The sequence below is a fragment of the Peromyscus californicus genome, unplaced genomic scaffold, assembly GCF_007827085.1.
Source record: "Peromyscus californicus insignis strain IS unplaced genomic scaffold, ASM782708v3 Scaffold_4__1_contigs__length_199733344, whole genome shotgun sequence".
Classification (NCBI taxonomy): Eukaryota; Metazoa; Chordata; class Mammalia; order Rodentia; family Cricetidae; genus Peromyscus; species Peromyscus californicus.
In genome coordinates, this window is record NW_026294562.1 from 151,559,519 (window position 1) to 151,581,717 (window position 22,199).

The window sequence follows — 22,199 nt, forward strand, 5'->3', positions numbered from 1 at the left end:
AAAGAACTTTAGGTAACTGTCTGGGTAGCCAGGTGTCTCTGTCATTCTAGATTTTTGGAAATTGCTTACAATGCATTTCCTGTTTACTTAGGTAATATTATATCCTGGTGGTGTCTTTGATGTAGTTGAAGACTAGATAGCTATAATTTTCCTTGGTTATGACAAAAGATAAATTAGATGTGAAACTTTGGACTCACAAATATAGGATAGATAGAATATTTTCTTTAATTTTGCCAAATACAAATAGAGTAGATATTGAAACTGTAATTCTTGCTTGATAACTGTTCTATTATATATAATTTTACTATGTTAAAGTTAAAACCTTCCTTTTTGATTAGACAGAAAAGGGGAAGTGCTGTGGAATGTTATTTTGTATGCTGTGAATATGTGTTGCTCTGATTGGTTGATAGATAAAATGCTGATTGGCCAGTAGCCAGGCAGGAAGTATACATGGGATAAGCAGACAAGGAGAATTCTGGGAAGAGGAAGGCTGAGTTAGGAGATGCCAACCCGCCATCCAGGGAGCAGTATGTAATGACACACAGGTAAAGCCACGGAACACGTGGCAACATATACATTAACAGAAATGGGCTGAGTTTAAGTGTAAGAGCTAGTCAGTAGTAAGCCTGAGCTAATGGCTAAGCAGTTTTAACTAATATAAGCTTCTGTGTGTTTACTTGGGTCTGAGCAGCTGCAGACTGGGTAGGACACAGGAAAACTTCAGCTGCAACTTCCTTTAATAGGAAACAGGTTTTTAGGAAGAAAAATGGAGATAGATTAATGGCTGGATAGAAATTTAATGTTCTGAAAGCTACTTCTCAGGTCTATGAGTACTTAAGCATGTTTTGGCTCTGCATGTTTTTGACAAGTAATTTCTCTATTTTCAAACCCATATCTGTGTTGTGCATGTTCTCTGATTAGCTGAGCTTAGTTGAGCTGGAGTCTTCTTCATTCACATTTGTATCAGTTTTGTCTTTTTGCAAATGATTTATAGTCAAACTTCTTAATAGTCCTAAATTTTTTGAGAGTCACATTCCTCACAGTAACCTAATTTGGCTCAAGAAATCCATATTCAACTAAGGAGATTCTTAAACACTAATGGAAGGGAATCCTTTATATTAACCTCCATACATAGAAGATTTCAGGTGGTCCTTCTTGTTACTAATATAAACATGGGGGTGGAGGAGTGACTCAGCATTAGAAAGCACTTGTACTCATGCCTTGGACCTGGGTTCAGTTCCCAGCACCTCTATCAATGGCTTTAACCACCTGTAACCCAAGTTACAGGAAATCTGATGCTCCCTCTGACTTCTGCAGGTACCTGCATAATGGGTGTTCATACAGATAAGTGGGCACACACACATATACAAAAATAAATAATTTAAAAGAGAAAACTTTTGTTAATAAATAAAGTTGCCCAGGGGTCAGAGCTATTAGCAAGCCATAGGAAAGCCAAGCGGTGGTGGCACGCACTTGTAATCCCAGCACTTGATAGGCAGAGCTAGGTAGATCTCTATGTGTTCAGGGATACAGCAAGCATTGGAGACACATGCCTTTAATCTCAATACCAGCCATAGAAGACCTGGAGGTCTATACAGAAAGGCAGTGACGAGGCGGTCATGTGGTTGGGTTTACAACCAATGAGAAGGCAGAACCGAAAGTCTTTATAAAGACTTTAACACAGAAAGTAGCTCTCTTTTGGAGAGGTAGGACCACTGCAGGAGGAAGGGTAAAGTTTTAGCTCTTAGCTCTGACCTCTTGGCTTTTTTCTTTGCATTGGTTCTGTGTATCTTATTTAATAAGACAGTTGGTTACATCTACATTTGGCACCCAATGTGGGGCACGAACCCATGACCCTGAGATAAAGAGTCTCATGCTCTACCGACTGAGCTAGCTGGCTTTCCTATGGCTTGCTAATAGCTCTGACCCCTGGGCAACTTTATTTATTGACATACAAATAACATTTTAATACAAATAAAATATCACCATAATACTCCATGTTTGCTTCAAGAGTTCATCCTCACTGACTGAGTCTGATCCTTGGCTAACCCTAATCTACTTGTTTTCTGCCCATATAAACCAGTCTGAGGTTGGATAAATTTTCAAAATCCTTTCTGAGCAGTTAGGAAATTGCTCTATAAGTAGAGATGTACATAGCTTCCTTATCTGTTTATGGTATGGATACAATTTTATAAATGGGCTGGTCTCTAGCTGGGTCAAGCCCTCTTATCTTATCAGTCAATCTTTTTCTTCACCATTCTTCCCGGCATTCCCTCTGCAAACCTAACAGCAGAATTTCAAAATGAAGCCTTCCTGAGTTCTTCCTCATTACATTAACCACGTTTCAGAACTCTGTCTAGAGTGCTGTGCGCACCTTTGCCAAAGGCTTCACATTTCCCTTGCTATTTGCTTCAAAATCTTCAAATTTCATCTTCTCTGATTCACAGCCTGGCAGTTCATCAATTTTATTATTTCCAGTGATAGCTTGGTATAACAACTTACTATTCTGCTCCCACTCTCCCTCCCCCTACCTCTCACACTGCTGGTGAGCTGCTGAAATCGTCTCTGCACCTGCAAGATGTCTGCTGTCCTTAGGATATCCTCTAATTCAAGATTTCAGTGGCATTGTTGGTAGAGCTGTCACATTACTCTTTCTGGGCCAGACCTTCCCTGGCTTCTGTTTCTGGCTTCCTGGCATACAGTGTACCCAGCTTGCTATCAAATAGATGTGTCTAGGAAGTAGCTCTTCTATGCAAGTACTCCCTGCAAAGTGCTCATAATTCATCACCTCCAAGAACTACTGGATTTTTAGAAGCTTTAGAAGGAAGACTTGCTTATGTGCCAAAAATTTATACAGTGAACCCAACTAGTGCTTTTCTTTGAAGCCAGACACCCATTAGCAGCCCAGGCTTCACACAGGGTTGGTTTGCATATCTATTTCAGGAATCAGTGACTTCTCAGATGGGGAAAAGCTTGGGTGACCCCTCATTCTTATGACTCCAGACAGGCTTGCTTTCTTATAAAAATCTTCTAGATACCTAAGTGCATATTCCATTAGAAAGCCTATTTGCCTAATGTTCCCTTGGGAGGAAACTTCCCAGGATTATAGCTCACTGCCCTTTTGCTAAGCATTGCTGCAGGTGTGTGCAGGAACGGTTGAGTAAACAAACCAGCGGTGGCACAAGTTGAGGTAGTCGTGTTCAGAGAGCTTCTTGAGACACAGAAAAGGATGATCACCCAGCCTAAGGCATCAGGATGGGCACCCAGAACTTGAAAAGAAACTAGAGAAGACTACATCTCCACATGTTACAGGATCATAAAAGTGTCCCCTGACATACTTGAAAATAAACCCCAGGAAGGGGAGGATTAATTAATTCACTTCTATAGACAAAAGAAGGCCATTAGAAGATATCACAAGGGTGTCACAATCTATCAGCTCCTGACATGCTGGGAAAGTCGGAGCAAGTGCCTCCCACCAGCTCTCGAGCATTCTTCAGAGTGACTGTCGGGATGGAGAGGGGTAACAGTAGTCTGCACTTAGCTCCTTAGCTCTGAGTTCCAGGTGCATAATTACACATTTTGTAAAAGACTCCGGACATATCTAATATATCAGAACACCAGTGAGAGCACAGAGACAAACATCTTAGTGATCATCAGCAGGAGAGCGGCACTCAGGAGAGGGTGCTCACACTCCATTTGACATTCTCCCCTGAGCAATCCCACCTGGCCTCCTGACTCAGCCTCACAGTCTTGCCTGACTGCAGGTGAGTTAAGAGACAGGATATGGATATATTGGACCTATGCCTCCCAGTGCCTTTCTCACCTCTGCTAGGGACCTGTGTGTCCACTGGATCACCCATCTAGGCTTTCCTCCTGCCCCGAGGAAGGAGAGGAAGCCTCCTGATGGCATTTCAGCTTTCCTGTGCTTGTTTTCTTTACTTTCTTTTCAGTTGGTACTAAGTGTGGGAACCTACCATGTCCAGGCTCTCCTCACACCACAACAGTTCATACTAAGTGTGGGAACCTACCATGTCCAGGCTCTCCTCACACCACAACAGTTCATACCAAGTGTGGGAATCTACCATGTCCAGGCTCTTCTCACACCACAATAGTTCTTCAGAATTAATCAACGAATAAACAGTTTTTATGACAGATCTGCCCTGAGTCAGCTTGAAGAGAATGACCACACCAAGTTACCTGATCACCCCCAGCCTCTGAGACAAAGAGACAGAATCCTGAACCTACCCACAAGGGAAGCCGCAGGACATGTGTTTCTAGCACAGTATCCCTCAGAGCAGTTATCCCCAATCCCAGGCTCCTTTCTGCCCTTAGATCCTGTGACAGTCCCGGGAAAGCTTTATTCCTTTAGTTAAGTCTTGATCACAGCATGTAAGACCAACTTCACAAGAATGCAACACCTAGATGGACTCCACACTCAGGATTTGACACTGTCTAATGACCACTGCGAAGTTCTTAATAACCTCACACACATGGATTTGTCCTAAGCAGGGCTCAGTAAGATCCTGAATGAGTATTCTCCTGGGCACCCTGATCCGTAGTGCAGAGGTGAAGAACGAGCCAGGCCACATACACCCAACATGTTTGTGTATCATCTCCCTTACTCACCAGCTCTTGGATAAGACAAGAGGCTGGGTTGGATGCCCTTGAAATCTAGAGCTTTAGTCTAAGTACAGTTCCCCTGGATGCTTCTCTCTCTCTTTATCCTACCAAAGTAGCTTAAAGGCTCTACTAGCAGACACTGAAAGGGTTGGGGTTGAGCACATATATTGTGCTATTTCCAGAATAGCACATCATCCAGAATGACAGTGCCCTCCTGGATGCTGGGTGTCAAGGACCTGGTACACGATGCAGATATCCAGGGAATTGCCTCAGAGATCATCATATCCGTGAGTGCCCTGTCTGCTGTGGATTTAGTATATGGAATCTGGAGAAGGGGAGATGCTTGATTTAAGTTCTCTGCCCTAAGCAAGGTCAGGATGTGGAGGCCATATCCATATGAGGATGTCATACTGCAGGAAAGACCCACAGATACCCTGTGGGTCAGAAGTCATACAGAGCCTGTCTCCATGCCCAAGGAAACACCACTGAACAGTTAATTCCCAGCACAAATGAGAATAAATACTTGACTGCCTTAAGGAGCAAGCTTTGCCTGCTTTTGTAAATGGAGCCCACATTTTCATTTGTCTCGGGGTCCTGCAAATCACAGCCAGTGCTCATGCTTGCTTCCTGCTGCTTGCAACCAAAGGAATCCTAAAGCGTACCCCAGCTTAGTACAAGGCTCAATATTTTCATAATTCTTATAAGCCTCTTTTGTATGAACCAGTGTGGCTTTGTAAACTGTATTACTTGGATTGGAAGCATTGGTTCAAATCTTTTTCCATTTTTAAATGATGAGTCCTCTGGGGCCCTGTCTTACCTCTGCTTTTTGGTGTCCAGACATAGAATTCCCACTCCCTGTGTATTTACAAAATAAATGCCAATATTATCAGCCACTGAGACAAGAATGCTTCCAGGATCACTAGATTTTATCCCGCTAATGACAGATAAGGAAGGAGGCTTAGTCTATCAGCTACATATTGACAACTGCTTAGTTAAAGCCTGATTTCCATTTCAGCACTAATGCTGGGCTGGCAAAGCAGATAAACACGCTCCCACTCGGAACCTTAACCCTCGGGTCAGGCTATGCTAATCTCATTTGGAACTGTCTTGCAAGCATTCTGTCCATTTAACCCTAAATGCCGCGATATTTAGCAACACATACTGCTTGGTTTAAAGTGCTTTAGTCTGTTTATCAAAAAATGGTATTTTAAAAGTTACATATTGTGATTCTAACTGTCTTTCCTTCCTGATTTCTTTTTTTTTAATTTTTAATTTCCAGTTGGGAAAGAAGGAGATGTAGGAGGGGAAGGAGAGAGAAGGAGGGAAGTTGTGTCTCTTTCCTCTTTGATTGATTGGGCTGGTTATCACATAGTTAATGAACAGCTATAGTATGCCAGGCATATTCTTTTCCTAGACATTAAGTTGTGGGGATAGGGCCATGTGCGTGCTACCCAGGCCTTCCACCTTCATGAAAAGGCAAAAAACAGGAGACAAACACGAATGTGTAACATGTAGTGTCCATTCAGGCTGCTTATGAGAAGCAGATGAGCAAGGTTTGGGCTTCGGAACACTGAGGGTCCACTGTTGATAGACACCTCATGATGATACCTCATGATGCTTCTATGATATGTGGACATCAGAGTAGAGACATAAAGGAAGTGACCACCCATGAAGACTGAGAGGATGTCAGTATCCGAGGACTGGGAGGAATCAATGTGCTTGTGTAGAGAAAGAGTGTGGCTAGTGGGTGACCAGCTGGGAGGAAGCAGGAGTGAGGCTCCCCATTCTTATAAGACTGAAGGAAGGGCTGGGCGGTGGTGGTGCACGCCTTTGATCCCAGCACTCGGGAGGCAGGGGCAGGCAGATCTCTGTGAGTTCAAGGCCAGCCTGGTCTACAAAGCAAGTTCCAGGTCAGCCAGGACTGTTACACAGACATACCCTGTCTCGAAAAACAAACAAACAAACAAAAGACTGAAGGAAGGACGTGAAGAGGACCATGAATTAACATAAACCCAGAACACTGGCTGAGCTCTAACCAGCATTTCTAAGTGTAAAGTTTCTCAGTCAAGGAGACAGTCTTTATAAATGTGAGCAGGATTGCGCATACTTGCCCTCTGAGCACAGCTCACATGGACCCAAATTTATACCAGAATTGGATCTTTCCTCACAAGTTCCAACCTGCTCTGTAAGACAAAACTAGAGGACTCCATTCAGATATGGAACTGCACCACGCTGTGCAAACAGCCCCAAATCTGCTAAGGCTTTTCTTCCACACACAATGTCCTGGCCAGCAGGTAGACCAAGAGCAGGAACCAGCTGTGTTCAGCTACCACAGTGACAGCAGGACTTTCCACAAGCACAAGTACAAAGCGGCAAGCCTACCTCTGCAGATGGTGCCATTTCCCACGTAGCCCGGCTGGCAGGTACAGCTGTGTCCCTGGACTGTGTTGGTACAGATGGCATTCTTGTCACAGTTGTGCTGTCCACTGCCACAATCGTCATGTTCTGCAGGGTGGGAGAGAAGGAGAGGAGATGTATCTTTACAAGAGTGGGAACAGCTGGACTGGCTGGAGATGTGTGCTACAAGTCACCGACAAGAATGGCAGTGACTCGCCAAGCATAGTGAATCATGCCCTTGATCCCAGTACTTGGAAGGGGGCCTAATACAAGAGGATGTAAGTTTGAGGCAAGCCTGGGAAACAGAAGAACTTCCTCTTTGGATCTACTGTCTTTGTCCTAGTGGAGATAGGGAACCCATCATGTGTTCATATTTAAGTCTTAGAGGATGACCCTCAATGACGGTGCTGAGGAAATCCATACTGGTGAATTTCCTTTGTGACCAACTCTCATGTATATCTCATGACTCTAAACAGACCGGACATGCACTGCTGGGCTCCAATAGCACTCCTTGACACAGATCATGGCAACCGAAGATCTCTTTGGAGATTGTTAAGTGCATCCAGGGGCAGTGCAGCATAGACACTTCTGAAAAACCAGTGCCTTATTTTAGAGTGTGGTAACTGTGTGACAACATAAATTTGTTGACAACTCTAATGGCTTCGTACCCAAAATGGGATAATACTAACCAATTTTCAGAGTTACAAAAATTTCAAGTGCATCAAGGACAGAAAATGCCAGGCACAGAAAAACCATTGTGTGTAGTAGTCATTGTCTTCCCACACCTCCCATCCCCCTCCTTCCTTCCCCTCACCTTTCTTCTTTGCTTCCCTTTATTTTCTTTTGAGACACAGTCTTGTCTATACAAAGACACTAAATTCCAAAGAGGAAAGCCAAGCTAAGACAGCCTGCCAAAGAGCATTTACCAACAAGTACTTCCAAAGGCTAGCACAGGGCCTATGGTGTCGGAGAGGGGATGGCATTCAGGGCTCTCCTGAGGCCTTTCACTAGCTAATTCTCCAAACAACTCATTGCCATAGGCCCAGAACTAGCCTATGGACTGTGTATAGATGCCTTATATGGATACTGAAGCACCCGGGGTAAAGCAACCCAGGAGGAGACTGGGCTGCACCACAGTGTACACTGAAAATGTCCAGGTTTGAGACCAGCTCTCGTAAGTAACTACCCTCCCTCACATACCCTAGAGGTGTACTTATGCAAATGACTACTCTATAAATAAACAATATGGAAAATGCATGTCCTTTATTTCTCTCAAAACCTGCTATCATCAGTAGCTTCTTAAACATTGCAAGAAGAAAAGTCAAGTGAAGCTATTTAAATTACAAAAGGCTGTGATCAAGAGTGGAAGCTCCAGCTAGAAAGTCCAAAGAATAGCACTAATTGGAGCAAAAATAAAAATGCAATACAGTTTGTTAAGTGAAGTATTAAACTGATATAGTGATCAACTGAAATGTCTTCCTTTGTCATTTTTAATTTTTAACAAGGCCTTCACCGTGAGAAAGGTTAAATCTCACAAAAACTAGGGTACATATAGAAATGTGTCCGGCTTTTTGGATAGCTCAGATTTTCCAAATAGACTGTTTCTTGAGGCTTAAAGACCAATCAGAAATGTCAGAGAGAAATGTGTGTAGGCTAGCAAGCGGCAAGAAAAGAGGGCAAGATTTATAAGAACAGACTGCTAGCCTTTGCAAAAGCCATCTCTAGCGTGCTTCAGAATAGAATAAGCCTACAGATGTCCAATTCCGTGTATACACTACCAAGTATCTAGGATGTGCAGGCACAATACTTCATGACACTAGGAACACTAAGGTAAAGACTCTAGGATTTACAATTTCCCATATAATTCATTTCGTAAGCAATTACTAGGATCTAACTGGTAATATTAAGATGAGTAGACACAACCTCTGCTCATATGAATGCTTTATGGTGATCAGACACCAAAGTACCCCTAAAAAGAACACAGGAGAGAAGTGAAAGAGTTTTAAGTAGGTGATCATATTTCATGCGACCATTGGGACATACCTAAAGCAAAGGATGCTCTGTTAATAATGGTGTCGTGACAATGGCATAATTCTGAATGATTTGGACAAACCAGCATGTGTGGTCAAGCTAAGAGGAGCACCCACAGCCTGGAATGAGAATTCATGCCAGAGAAGTCATTGCTTCCACAGGAGAGAAAATGCTTATTGCAAGAACATATAAACTTGTCTTCAAGAGTGGTGATGGCCTCAGCCAGAGTTGCCTACAAAGAATACTCAAAACAAAAGAACAACATTGGGGGTTACCAAACATTCCAAAGTCAGGTCCAGCCTTGACTACCTGCTCTTGTCACTCAGTATCCTGGAGGACAATTCTCTTATGCAATGAGACATGGCCATTGCTGTCCCAGCAATAGAACTTCATTCCTGTCCTATTTAGGTTTTTCATATTGTTTTTCTAACTCAAAATATTCCTCCTCCACATGGTTGTAATAAATATAGCCCTGTCTAGCTTTAAATACCACTTCAAACCCACATTTTTCCCCAAAAAATATCATTTCTATATCTGTTCTCTGGACCACGTGAATGTCACCCATCTTAGTGTGTAGTTTATCTTATCCTACTGTGGAAACAACCATGCACTACTGCCTTATGATACTTTCATGTTTTTGCCATCAATGCTAATTAACTTATTATGCTAATAAGGAAGTCCTATCATATTCGGGGGACATTTTGAAGTCCTCGCTTTACCTATCAGCATTTTAGATAATGGTATTGAACCGAGAGAGTGCTATATATGGACTGCATTTTACAGGTGTTCTGCCATTGAATTCACCCCACCACCCTGAGACATTTTCCCATTTTATAATAAGGAAATGAAGAAAAAGACATTAAACAACCTGCCTAGCATCATAATATGGGTGAGTGAGGGTCTCAGATTTGAGAATCTTCATACCAGGTGAACCATCCCAGCACCAAGCAGTGATTGGAAGCCACCAGCCTATGACCAGAGCCAAACCATGACAAGTGGAAGTGGCCTCATCTTGCCGAAGATGAAACAAACACATCTTCTCTACTCCCCCTGAACTCTGGGAGATCTAACACTTCCTGAGAGTCAAGCTCTATCCAAAGGATGAGGGCTGTGAAGCTCCCATATCTCATTATCTGTAGTCTTGCTCAAGTCTACAAAATGACTAGATTTTTCAAAATCTGTCTGACAGAGAGGTACAAGCAACACATGATTGCCTTTGAAAAATATCAAATTCTTTGCCAGATGCTGTAAGCAACGTCAAAGGTAGCAGATACGTAAGGACTCATGAGAAGTAACAAGATATAGGGTGGAGAAAAGAGAATCCAGAACCAGATGCCCCAGGCTGAAGGTCTGGGTTTGATAGTTTCCAGCCATGTGCACTGTAGTAAGTTATTTCTACAATTTCTATGTGTCTGATTTACTAATAGTAAAATGCGACTCATCGGGACCTCTCTCCCCGGATTGTGGCAAAAGCTCAGCTGGTTAACGAAGGTGAAACACAGCATGTTGCTGCCAGTGAGTGCTGCAAGAGTGGGTTCCTTGACGGCCACTACTGTCGTTCATGGTGCTTCTACTACATTTGCACTCTTGCCAGACAGTAGTTAAAAATTAATAAAAGTGTTCTCTCTCCTTTAGCATTCACAGGCTGGAAGACTCAACGAAGTGCTCACTGTGCTGCAACAGAAGAAGAAAACAGCCAGGGAGTCATTACTAGTTTTTGATGCCTCTTTTTATCTTACTGCTTTATAATCAATCCACCCCTGAGTCACGCAGATCTCCCTTTCTGGGAGCCCCCAAGATAGCGTCCCTGTATCATTCCCACTACCGTGCTGCTCACACACCACCACACCTCTCACTTAAGCCTCAGCTGCACAGTCCCCAAAGCCCTGCTCCCCACACTGCTTTCTCTCTCGGAGTCATTCTTCACACGGCATGTTTTGAAATCTTTTGGGAAATAGAATTTGATTATCCTGCCATTCCTGATTAAAAAATAAAAACAAAAACAGAAACAAAAACCCTCCTCACTGTTCTTAAGTAAACAATTTTTAAAAACCATCCAGCACAGCACCAGAACTGCTTTGTCTCCTCTTTCAAAAGATCCTAGCTCCTCCCTGTCCATATGCACTTTCCTCTTCCACCTCAACAGCATTTTCTTGTCCTGGAGATCTCAACTAAACCTTCAACTCATCGATGGAAGAAAACTGGATTTCCTGGGCTGGAGCCATTTGCCCTGTAACATTTCCAAGTCACCACCTTCATGGGCTAGCCACACGTACATTTCTACATTCATTAATCGATGATGGATGTCATTCTTCTCTACTGGAGCACACATCTCTTGAGGATAGAAATTATATCTTTCTTTTTTTCATTATCTGCCTCTGGCAGAGCTTCTCAAATTTAAGTGCTAATACAAATACTCGTTTGTAAAAAGAAGGAAGGAAGGAGGAAGGGTGGGAGGGGAGGGAGGGAACTTAGAAGCTGCAGAGAGGTCAAGGAGAATTAGGACAAGAAAGTGTTATTGAGCTGGTGTGTGAGATGGAGAGGAGAAAAGCTAAACGATGAAGCGAGCTGACATTAGCATGGTGTTGTGCTGCATTTGTTTCTTACAGTGACTGGCTAAGAAGGAATAGCATGCCGATGCTGCTGAGGACGTGATCCACAAATTGAAATGCAGTATTTTCCAGCCATAAATCTATTAAAAAGTTTGGATCTACCATTCAGATTATATTAGGATAAAATCCATAAATTGAGATTACTTCTTCTTTTTGGAATTTTTTGGAGACATGATATCTCTGCATATCCCTTACTGTCCTGGAGTTTACTCTGTGGACCAAGCTGACCTCAAACTAAGAGAGAGTGGCATGCTTCTATCTTCCAAATGCTGGAATTACTAAGCCCAACTGAGATTTGTTTTTAAAATGACATATATTTAAATCAGAGAATTAAATGTTAAATAAGATATAGAATGGAATCACTAATGTTTTGATGAACCATAGTACTTCTTGAAATTCTACAATAATAATTTAAACTAGAAAGTCATTTCATATGTTCTCAATAATTAGGTTAATTTCCTTTTTTGATTTCATCAATTTAAAAATGTTTGTACTATGTTTGCGTGTATATCCTTTTGCTATGACGTGTATGTGGCAGTGAGAGGACAACTTATATGTGTCTGTATCTCCTTATCCCATGCAGGTTCTATAGATGAAAGCCAGGAAATCATTTGGTTGTCAGTAACCTCAATGGCACTTGTTTGGGTTTTAAAATTACTTATGTATGTGCTGGTATATGCCATACCACAAGTGTAGAAATAAGAGAAAAATTTGTAGGTGTGATATGGGTTTCCTAGAGATTGAACTCAGGACATCAGGATTAGCAACAACCATCTTTACTCACAGAAACTATTCTCTGACATTCATTTGTTGTTCTGAGAAATTGCTATGAACAAATGTTTGATCCTCAGAATTAACTAAATCATTCCACATACAATAAAAACAAAAACAAAGATGATAACAGTATGTCATTTTCATTCACAAATAGGACTTACTATTCATTTTCTCCTATTTTCCATTATATATCAATGAAAACAAGTTTACAAGGCCAAAAACAATATTTTACTGATTTAATGTTACAACTAATCTTATCTGAGCATCAATGAGACAGCTGTTTGAAATGTCTGTGTTGTGCAAAGCTGTGGCCTCATTGGAATCACCATATGAAGATGGACAAAAGTAGACCCCATAAAGTTGTCTTCTATTCTCAAAAAAAAAAAAAAAAAAAACTTTGGATCTAGATTATGTAAAGAACTTTTAGAACTTAATACTAAAACATTAATCCCATTGTAAAAAGGGACAAAAATGTTCAATAGAGATTTCCTCAAAGAAGATATACAGATATCAAAAAAATACATGAAGAAATGTGTATATATTAAGAAATTCTAAAACTAAAATTTCCTCAAACTCAAACTCACTAGAATAACCATGATTGCAAAAACAGAAAATAATAAATTGGCAAATTGGGTAAAGAAATTGAATCAGTTGTACATCACTAGTAGGTATATAAACATTTCAGCCACTTTGGAAATTTGGCAGTTTCTCAAACAACTATGAGGCATAGCTTATCAGAGCAATGTACCTACCCAAAAGGAACAGAAAACCTATGTTCACACAGAGACTTATATCCCAGTGTTCGTAACACCTGAAAGGTGAAGTGATGGTCAACTGATGAATGTCTAAAGGAAATGTGAAGTAATCATCCAGCAATGATTCAAAATGAAGTGCTGATAGATAACACGACATAAATCATGAATTTCAAAACCCTTATGTGACGTGAAAAGAGCCAATCATAAAGGAACATATGTTAAGGGTTTCAATTTATAGAAAATATCCAAATTAGATAAAGTGGATTAATGGTTACTCATGACAAATTTCAGGTGGATGGGGAATGACTATTGATGGACATGAGGTTTTCTCTTTGAGGTGATGGAAACATAAAATTAGGTCATGGACATGGTTCTGTACCTCTGGCAAGATGCCTCAGCACTTGCCATCATACGTGATGTCTCCATTTTGATCTCTGAGACTCACGTGGTAAAAGGAGAGAACAGATTCCCGTAGTTTGACATCTGACCTCCACACATGCTGGTGCACACATACTTCTCTCACACACAATATACATGAAATACAATAATTTTTAAAGAAGTGAGTGCCATGCTGTACAAACTATCATTAAACGTATTAAAATTACCACATTAGATGTTCTGTCCATGCCCTCACTGGAATGTAAAATCTCACGGGGTTTAGAATTGAATGAAATGGACTTCAGAGAATGGGAATTCTTTATGTTGATTATCTTGCTAATGACCCATGTATATTCTGTTCTTCTCTAGTTGAAAACACTATTTATTTCATAGTAACATAGGAGATGTGTTATGTACAAAACAAACACTTCAATTAAAAGACATTCCCTAGTTTTCTAAATACAAATTCTGAAACGCGATGATTGGGGCTTAAGGATGTAGGTTATTTATAACACAACTCAGTTTTTTTTTTTACTTCAAGTAGCGTTTTTTCTATGTCAAAATAGAAGCAGCTCTAGGATCACTGTGTGCTAGGATGGAAGATTAAATCACGTTCCTTACTGGGTGCCTTTTACCCAGCAGGGTCCCACCACAGCTCCAGGAATCACAGGCAAAAGTTTTTGGGACAGTCATCCACACCTCACAGGGGATATTAGCCTTGCCAGAAAGGGGTCTTGGGGTCTAAAACCCTGCTGGTTCCCTGCTGAGGTCAGGTACTAAAATCTATGTCAATTCTCCATGGGGCACCAGTCTTCATTCTTGGGGCACACACCAGCATAAGACCCTTCAAGTCTGTACCTTCCCTGTCCTGAGACAAATTGCTTTAGTTTAAACCACCTCCAACTCCACAAACATCCGTCTTGCCTCCCCCTAGGAGAGGAGGCCTCTTGGAGGCAGTTTAACTGTGCATTGGTAGAACTGGTCTCCCAATCAAGAGTCTGTCCTAACAGCTTTGAGTAGGGTAGCAGCCAGGACAGATATGGCATTAAGAGGCACTAGAGACAGTGGAAACAGCGAATAAGGATACTGGCTCTCTCCTTTCCTAATTCCTCTAAAGCAGGAAGAAGAAAAATGGAAAGTAAAACTTAATCTTGTGCTTTTGATTTAGATTTATGGCATTATGTAATAAGTATGAAAAATTATATGCAGTAGCTACACTTACATATGATACTCGTGCATATATAGAGAAAGCCTATAACATTCTGTGCTAAACCATTAACAGTGATTTGCTATTTAGCTGGGCAGAGGATAAATGAAAGACACTTGTACTATTTCTTATTCACTTCAAGTTTTGGAATTTTTTACAACCAACATGTATATTTTATTGCTAAATAACAGAGTTTGGGGTGCTAGTGGAACTTAGAAGAACAAAATTAATTTCAGACATATCCAAGATTCCCTGTGAAAAGGCAAAGCTTTGGAGACTGGCAAAGGTAGATGGGGATATCCAAGTTGCCTCTTACAGGAGCTTTAACAAATGGTGCTTCTGTTTGCATGTAAAATATAGTCAGTACCAAGAGAAAGCCTTAGTCTTCATTTCCTCACGTCCAAACAGATTATCCCACAAAGCAGATGTTCAAGAGACATTTACATAATGACTACTCGTGGAAATAAACTCTATTATGTATGTGGCATTGTTGATGGAACAAAGTAGATGCTTCTTTGTTGGATGGATAGAGTCCATCAACACTGCCACCATCATTAGTCTCCCCATTATCATCATTACCATTAACATCATCATCACTGTTACGATCATTCTGTCACCCCAGCATCCTTACTACAGCACCACCATTACCACCACTACCATCACACTATCACCATCACCACCAAAATCCTTATTACCACTGTTACCCTCTCCATCACCACCACTGCCACCATCACCATCACCATCACTATTATCAGCATCACCATCATCAATCAACAGCATTACTACCACCACCAGTATTAAGTATTTGGTTATTTTTCCCATGAAGCCAACCCCAATAATTCCAGGAATGTTTTACTAATTATTTTTGTTTCCTTAATTTCTAGACCTCCTGAAATTCTGGAAAATCAAATGACCTGCACTTCAAATCTATCTTTATATATAATCCACTCACTTTGTGGTCTTCAAAAGCATGCTTAATGTCTTCGAATCCTTTTGTTGTTGCCCCAAAATGTGAGCAATAAGATCAGTTCAGAGAGATGTTGGGAGAATTAGCAGAGAGGACAAAAAGAAAACGTATTCCAGATACAACAGGGCTGTTGCACATAAGAACTCAAATAGTTTGTAACAGCATGCCCAAAACCCACAGAAGCACAAGCCAGACACAATCCCAGCATGGGGAAGGAAGGGAAAGTAGACAGAGAGAGCCTCTCCTAGCCAAGAGCTATTCACAAGCCATAGCTCCTAGGAGAGGGAAAACTAGTTTTCTCTATCGGAATGTCATTTGGTCTATCAACCACTCTCCAGGGCAAGCCTCATTTTCAGGAGTATTTCACCAACACAAAAAAGAATCTATGTTTTTGTTTTGTTTTGTTTTGGTCTTGGCTTAGATTTTGATTAAGATAAAGAACTTGAAGCTAGGTGGGTAGGAAGGGGCCAGAATGTCTGGGAGGGACTGGGGAAGGAGAAAGAACATGATCACAATATATTGTTTTAAAGTAAAATAAACAAATAAAAACATAAAAAGTGCTAAGCAGCTTCCTAGCCGAGTGATAGAGATTCAGGAACCATTAGTCACTGGACCACAGGGATAATTTAGAAATGCACCATTAAACTATGAGATGAATAACTGATATCTGTGCCTGTGCTTTGGGGTTTCACTGAAAACACCCAGCCCAACAGGGATATTCACAGCTAACATAAAAGAAAGCCACAAAGCTGTTTGTTTGACTTTGGTTTCTTTTAATGGTCACATGCGCATCCCCAAAGTGACCCTTTCCCTGAGCCTTTTTATCTGTCTGCTGTGAAGACAGCGGCTTCTGATTTTTGTCTTTGGTTCCACTGCTACCTAGAGAAACTCTAAAAATAAAACATGGCAAGAAAAATAATGCTGGGTTAATGTTTTCCCTTTATCACAAACGTTTGTTTCGACTTCAGGGATTCTGCCTGAATGGATGTTCTTTCTCTTTCTACAAAATAAAAGTGATGGTGCAGAAACTACTTTCTTCCTCCTTCATGGGTGATCATGGCGGTACCCAGAAGTTCTGGAGCTCAGGACTTGTGAAATGCCAGATGAAAGGGAAATAGAAATTAAAGGCTTGTGAGGGCTTCAGAACATGCTGTCACTGGGGCCACCCTTCTCAGTACACCCCTTCATTCCTGCTGAATCCTTCAACCATACCCAAGTGTAACTGACTGGATAGTGTTCCCTAACATTCTGTGCCTGCCAGGAACCTCAGAGTGTGATCTTACTGTGGAAACAGTTATCTACAGGCAATTTATATGGGGCTCTTTGGGATTACAGTGGACCTTAAATACGATGAAAATACACCCTTATCAGAAGAAATGACACACAGATACATAGAAGGAAAAGGATCAACAGAGGACCAGGGCAAATACTTACTAGAGGCTGGTAGAAGGCTAGTATCACAGGGTGCCGCAAGAACCTTGGACACTGGTAACCCCAGAGCGCTGGAAAAGGCAAAAATGATTCTCCAATGGAGCCTTTGGAAATTTTGCTTATCCCTTTAATTTGGGGTTCCAAGCCTCCAAAATCATGAGAGAGAGAGAGAGAGAGAGAGAGAGAGAGAGAGAGAGAGAGAGAGAGAGATTGGAAAACTGTTGGAAGACCCCCAATATGTAAGTCTATTTAGCAGGTTCAGGAAAGGATCAGATTTCTGTGTAATTCCTACACCAAAAGGTCCTGAGAGAGTAGTGGTGGGGGAGGCTCAGTTGCTTCAAGCCACAAGAAAATGTAATGGAATTTGGCTACTATCACAAAAGCTACTACTTGGAAAAGTGAAGGACTTTTCCAAAGGTCAAGCCATGACTTAAGAAGTCTTGGTGATATTTTAGCTTTTGCATATATATATATATATATATATATATATATATATATATATATATATATATATATATTAGCTGGTTCCTAAAATGATTTTCTTGTGTGCTTCCAAGAACTCCTAACAGTGTATTTATCTAAAATACCGATCAAACATCCAAGGCCAAAGGATCTCCTGAACTAAGGTAAAACACATTTCCCTTGTGGAAATGACGCCTGTTCCCTAAGTCAGGTGGATAGCTTTATTTCTTATGCAATCTGAGACCCCCCTTTTCTGTTACTAACATTATAGCCTCCTAACTTCTTACCTAACTATTTTTAGGAATGTGGACTGAGCACGTAGATCCCCTTCTTGATATACTAATGGATCATTAGCTTTCAATTGACCTCTTCCTTTAACCACTCCATTTTCAGGTTATAAAAGAAAGCCTGATTGTCACTGCATGAGGAAAATTCTTACCTGCCTTTATGACCCTGTAGGGATTCAAGCCTGGTGGCCTGGCTGGAGGGGGAGGATTACTATGGCTTGGGTTTATAACTGAATACCCTAGAGAACTTGGGGACAGAGACTTGAGATGGAGAAGGAGGATTTTGACTAGAGGACTTGAGGACGAGACAGAGAAGAGAACAGAGAATGGAAGAACTAGATGGGTAAGAACTGGAGAGAAGTGAACTAGATGAGAAAGAACTAGACTGAAGGGCTAGAAGAGAATACTAGAAGAATGGGATGGAAGATGAGGAGAACAAGATGAGGAAGAACAAGGTGGGAGAGGAGCTGAGATGGGAAGGAACTAGATGGATGAGAACCTAGATGGGGCAGAACTAAGATGAGAGAATTAAGATAGAACTTAGAGGACACAACAGATAAATGTAGAGAGAAATCAGGCAAGAAAGGAGCTAGGCATGAGAACAGAACTGTAGCTGTGTAGATAGGATTTTATCCCAGAGGAATAAAGTAGACAGACATACAGCATGGTGTACTTAGATTCTTTTCACGAAAATAATTCTTGCCCTTCGTGGTTTCTCTTCTGAGCGCCTGGGAAGTATATTATTAAGGCTGGTCCTTTTAATAATATACAAGACTCAGTGGCCTTCACTGCTTTCTGGGGAGAGCCCAGAACACTGAGGAAATACTCAAGGATATGCATGACCACAATGTTTGAAGGGAAGAGAACGAAAATGGTGTTCATCCACAGCCCAACAGGAAGCAGCTGTGAGCTACAGGGAAGTCTCGTGCTCCTGAGTCTGTTTCCTCTATGTAAACTAAATCAACAGAAAACAGAACGACAGACAAGCACACTCTCAGTGTGTCGCTCCTGCTTCCATCTTTAACGCATCTCTTCATTTCTCCTGACTTCATCCTCCAACCCCACTGTACCTGCTTCAATAGCGCCCCACCCAATCGCTGCTACTTTTCTTGCTGAGGACCATGAAAACTAAGAAAAGTACAACTAGAGATTATTGTTCACAGTTCAACATCCAGTAGATGCCTAAATCTTATCATGTTTCACTTTATCTAACTTTTAGACTCAAAGTAGAAACCCCAGCCAAATAGAAAATATCAGTCTTGCCAACCACCAAAGGGTACATCACCCTAGAAGTGTGAGCAAACATTTACTGAGATTGAAAGGACACCTAAAGGAACCCATCCCTGGCATCTTGCCTCTCCCAGCAGTTTACATCATGATACTGAACAAAAGTCAGGAGCTGGAGTCCAGTTGAATGGAAGAGTTCTTTCCTTCCTTGGATACACAGTTCTGAGTTCAACCTGTGGTGCTATGAATAAGGAAAATCCCTGCAGCATGGTGAAGCCCTTGCTTCTCTTAGTCAGATAGCCTGGGGCAATTTTCTTTATTGATTACCCATAAGTCGGAGTCCTTTTCCATGATTTTTGCCTGCAGAGTCTACCTCCACAGCTGCCCGGGGGCCTAATAAGTATGCTAAAATGATTACCTCCATAAGTGAAGAAGATGAGGAGGAGGGATGAGGAAGAAGAGAACAAGGAGGAAGAGATAGAGGAGGGAGACGAGAAGGAGGGAGGCAGCATCATGATATGTTTGTGGTCCTTTTCTTCCTTTGGGTTGCCCAGTTCACCTTTAAAAAATACATATGAAAAGAACAGACAAAAAAAAAACAAATTCCAACAATACATCACACACAGGGAATATGATAGAGAGGGCAGATACTGAGCCTGACTTCATGGATTCTACAATGTAGAGATACAAACGACCATTCTAATCCTAGGTGATACAAGTAAATCAAGCAGGGTACTACAGTGACACACAGCAGGGGCCATAACCCAGGGGTCAGAGAAGATTTCCAAGGGTAAGTGGCACTGAATGAAAGGATTGAACCAGAGTCGGCCAAGCACAATGATGCCCTTTTAAGAAACCCCATGTAGTTATAACAATATGACAGATGTATAAAGACTGCCCTAATGAAAACCTGCAATGGGAGTTAGAGACCCCCTGTATGTACACAAGATGTGACCATATGATACATCTGCCTCCCCACCAGTGATTTTGCTCCTGTTGTTCACAGGCAGTAGCAAATTGCATTTTCCTGTGGGGGTGAAGGGATAGATTTTCCAAAGTTGGCTATAACATTATCTCCCATCCCACATGCTGATCCTCAATGTAGCTTCATCCACCTCCATTCAGAGGTCCAGTCTAATCACACTGCCTTTGAATCTGGACTGGTTTTAGATCTGCATAACTAACAAAATGTAGCATCAACCATGCTACTCCCAAGGCTTGTGAGGAGTTGAGCAGCTTCTGGAGTAATCTGTGTCTGGGATTTTGCATCCATCCGGTCATCATGTCTCAGAGCCCAGCTGTCGTGGTATCAGAAAGCAAGAACATACATGGAGGTGTGATCATTGGCACATACCAGCCAATGTGGCCAAATGAGTCCAACCTCCAAGGCTAAGAAAACTGCTCTGGAGAGCTGAAGAAAGAAGCCTTCAGTTGACTCTGCCTATAAGCTATTAGCCTCTCCTCATCCCTTGAAGCCTTCCTGATTGAGGACCAAATATAAAGGAGAAACAAGCCATTCCTGCTAGACTGCGGATGATATATTGTACACTCAAATAAATCTTTTCTGGGGATCAGAGAACAGAATAGCCACTAAATTAGACAAAGAGGCCAAGCAGTGGAGGCACTCACCTTTAATCCTATCACTCAGGAGGCAGAGATCCATCTGGACCTCTGTGAGTTCAATGCCACACTGGGAACAGCACCAGGCGTGGTGGCACGCACCTTTTATCCCAGCACTTGAGATCTCATGTCTTTGCTTGGGAAGGACACATGCCTTTAATTCCAGGAAGTGATGGCAAGAAGCAGAAAGGTACATAAGGCATGAGGACCAGGAACTAGAGGCTTTTAAGCTTTTAGGCTTTTAGCAGCAGTTCAGCTGATATCCATTCGGGTGAGGACTCAGAGGCTTTCAGTCTGAGGAAACAAGATCAGCCGAGGAGTTGGCAAGGTAAGGTTGACGGTGGCTTGTTCTATTTCTCTGTTCTTTCAGCATTCACCCCAATATCTGGTTTTATATTAATAAGATTTTACGATTTGAGCTACACTAGACTTTATCTAGATTATTGACCCAGAGATTTTATGAGCATCCTAAAGCAGTGGTTGCTATTACTACTATTTGTGAGCCAGCTACTACATGGGATCTGAGCACTGGTCTGTGGTAGTGAGGTAACTCTGTGTGATTCCATGGATCTGGGTTTGGATAGGAAATCAAAACATTTGGAAAAAGAAGATGTGTAATCCCCTCAACATTTTCCCATCTTGAGAGATGACTCAGTCTCAGTAGGTCAGTTCCCTCCCACTGGCTCTCTCCAGCAGTGTCTTCCAGTACCATTTGACATAGATGGACACTGAGACAAGCCCAGTAAATTTTGTAGCAATCAAAACACACTTTTAATGCTCTGGGCAGTCCAGTGCATATGCTGACAGCATGTCCAACCCTGTCAATAAATTCTGCATTCAGTTCCTGCAGCTAACGTTGTCTAACAATCAATATAGAGAAGAACAGAAAATCACAACAAGAAGGGCAGGAAGTAGAGGAGGCAAGGTTTGGTCTCCCAAAGAAGAAAGTGATTCAGATCTGAGCTCTGGAGCAGGGCATTTCAGTATACACCAGTAATCCTGAAGCCTGGGAGATAGAGGCAGGAGGATCTGGAGTTCAAGGCAGTCCTTGGCCACACAGTGACTTAAAGACCAACCTAGGCTACATGAGACTGAGAGGGGGAGACAAGGGGAGAAAGGAAAGATGGGAAGAAAGAGGGAGGGAAGGGGAGAGAATTGCAAACTGGATCCTGAACACAAAATCTGTGATGAAGTTCTTAGCTCAGCTGTGTGGGGTCTAACAGTCATGTCAGTTATCACTTCCATAACTGTCATGGGACTGAGAGGGATGGTGTGAAATGTCAGGCTGTAAAGCCACTGTCGTACTCACTATTTGCCTCCAGTGCCCTTGCTTTCCTTCAAGTACAGGGTACTAGCAAGATAAACACCTTAGTGTCGTAAAAGAGCTTTTATTTTGGCAGGAAAAGCAAATACCAAGTCAATACACAACCC

General features: G+C 41.8%; 1 protein-coding gene across 2 annotated transcripts in view; it reads right to left on the bottom strand.

Annotated features, from left to right (window-relative positions):
* Positions 1 to 22,199, bottom strand: part of Nell1 (neural EGFL like 1) — an 839,269-nt gene that overhangs the window by 298,386 nt on the left and 518,684 nt on the right. For both annotated transcript variants that reach the window (XM_052761990.1, XM_052761989.1), the window contains exon 14: positions 7,003 to 7,125. In XM_052761990.1, the coding sequence (XP_052617950.1) occupies positions 7,003 to 7,125 (123 nt within the window). The remainder of the gene's footprint in view (positions 1 to 7,002; positions 7,126 to 22,199) is intronic.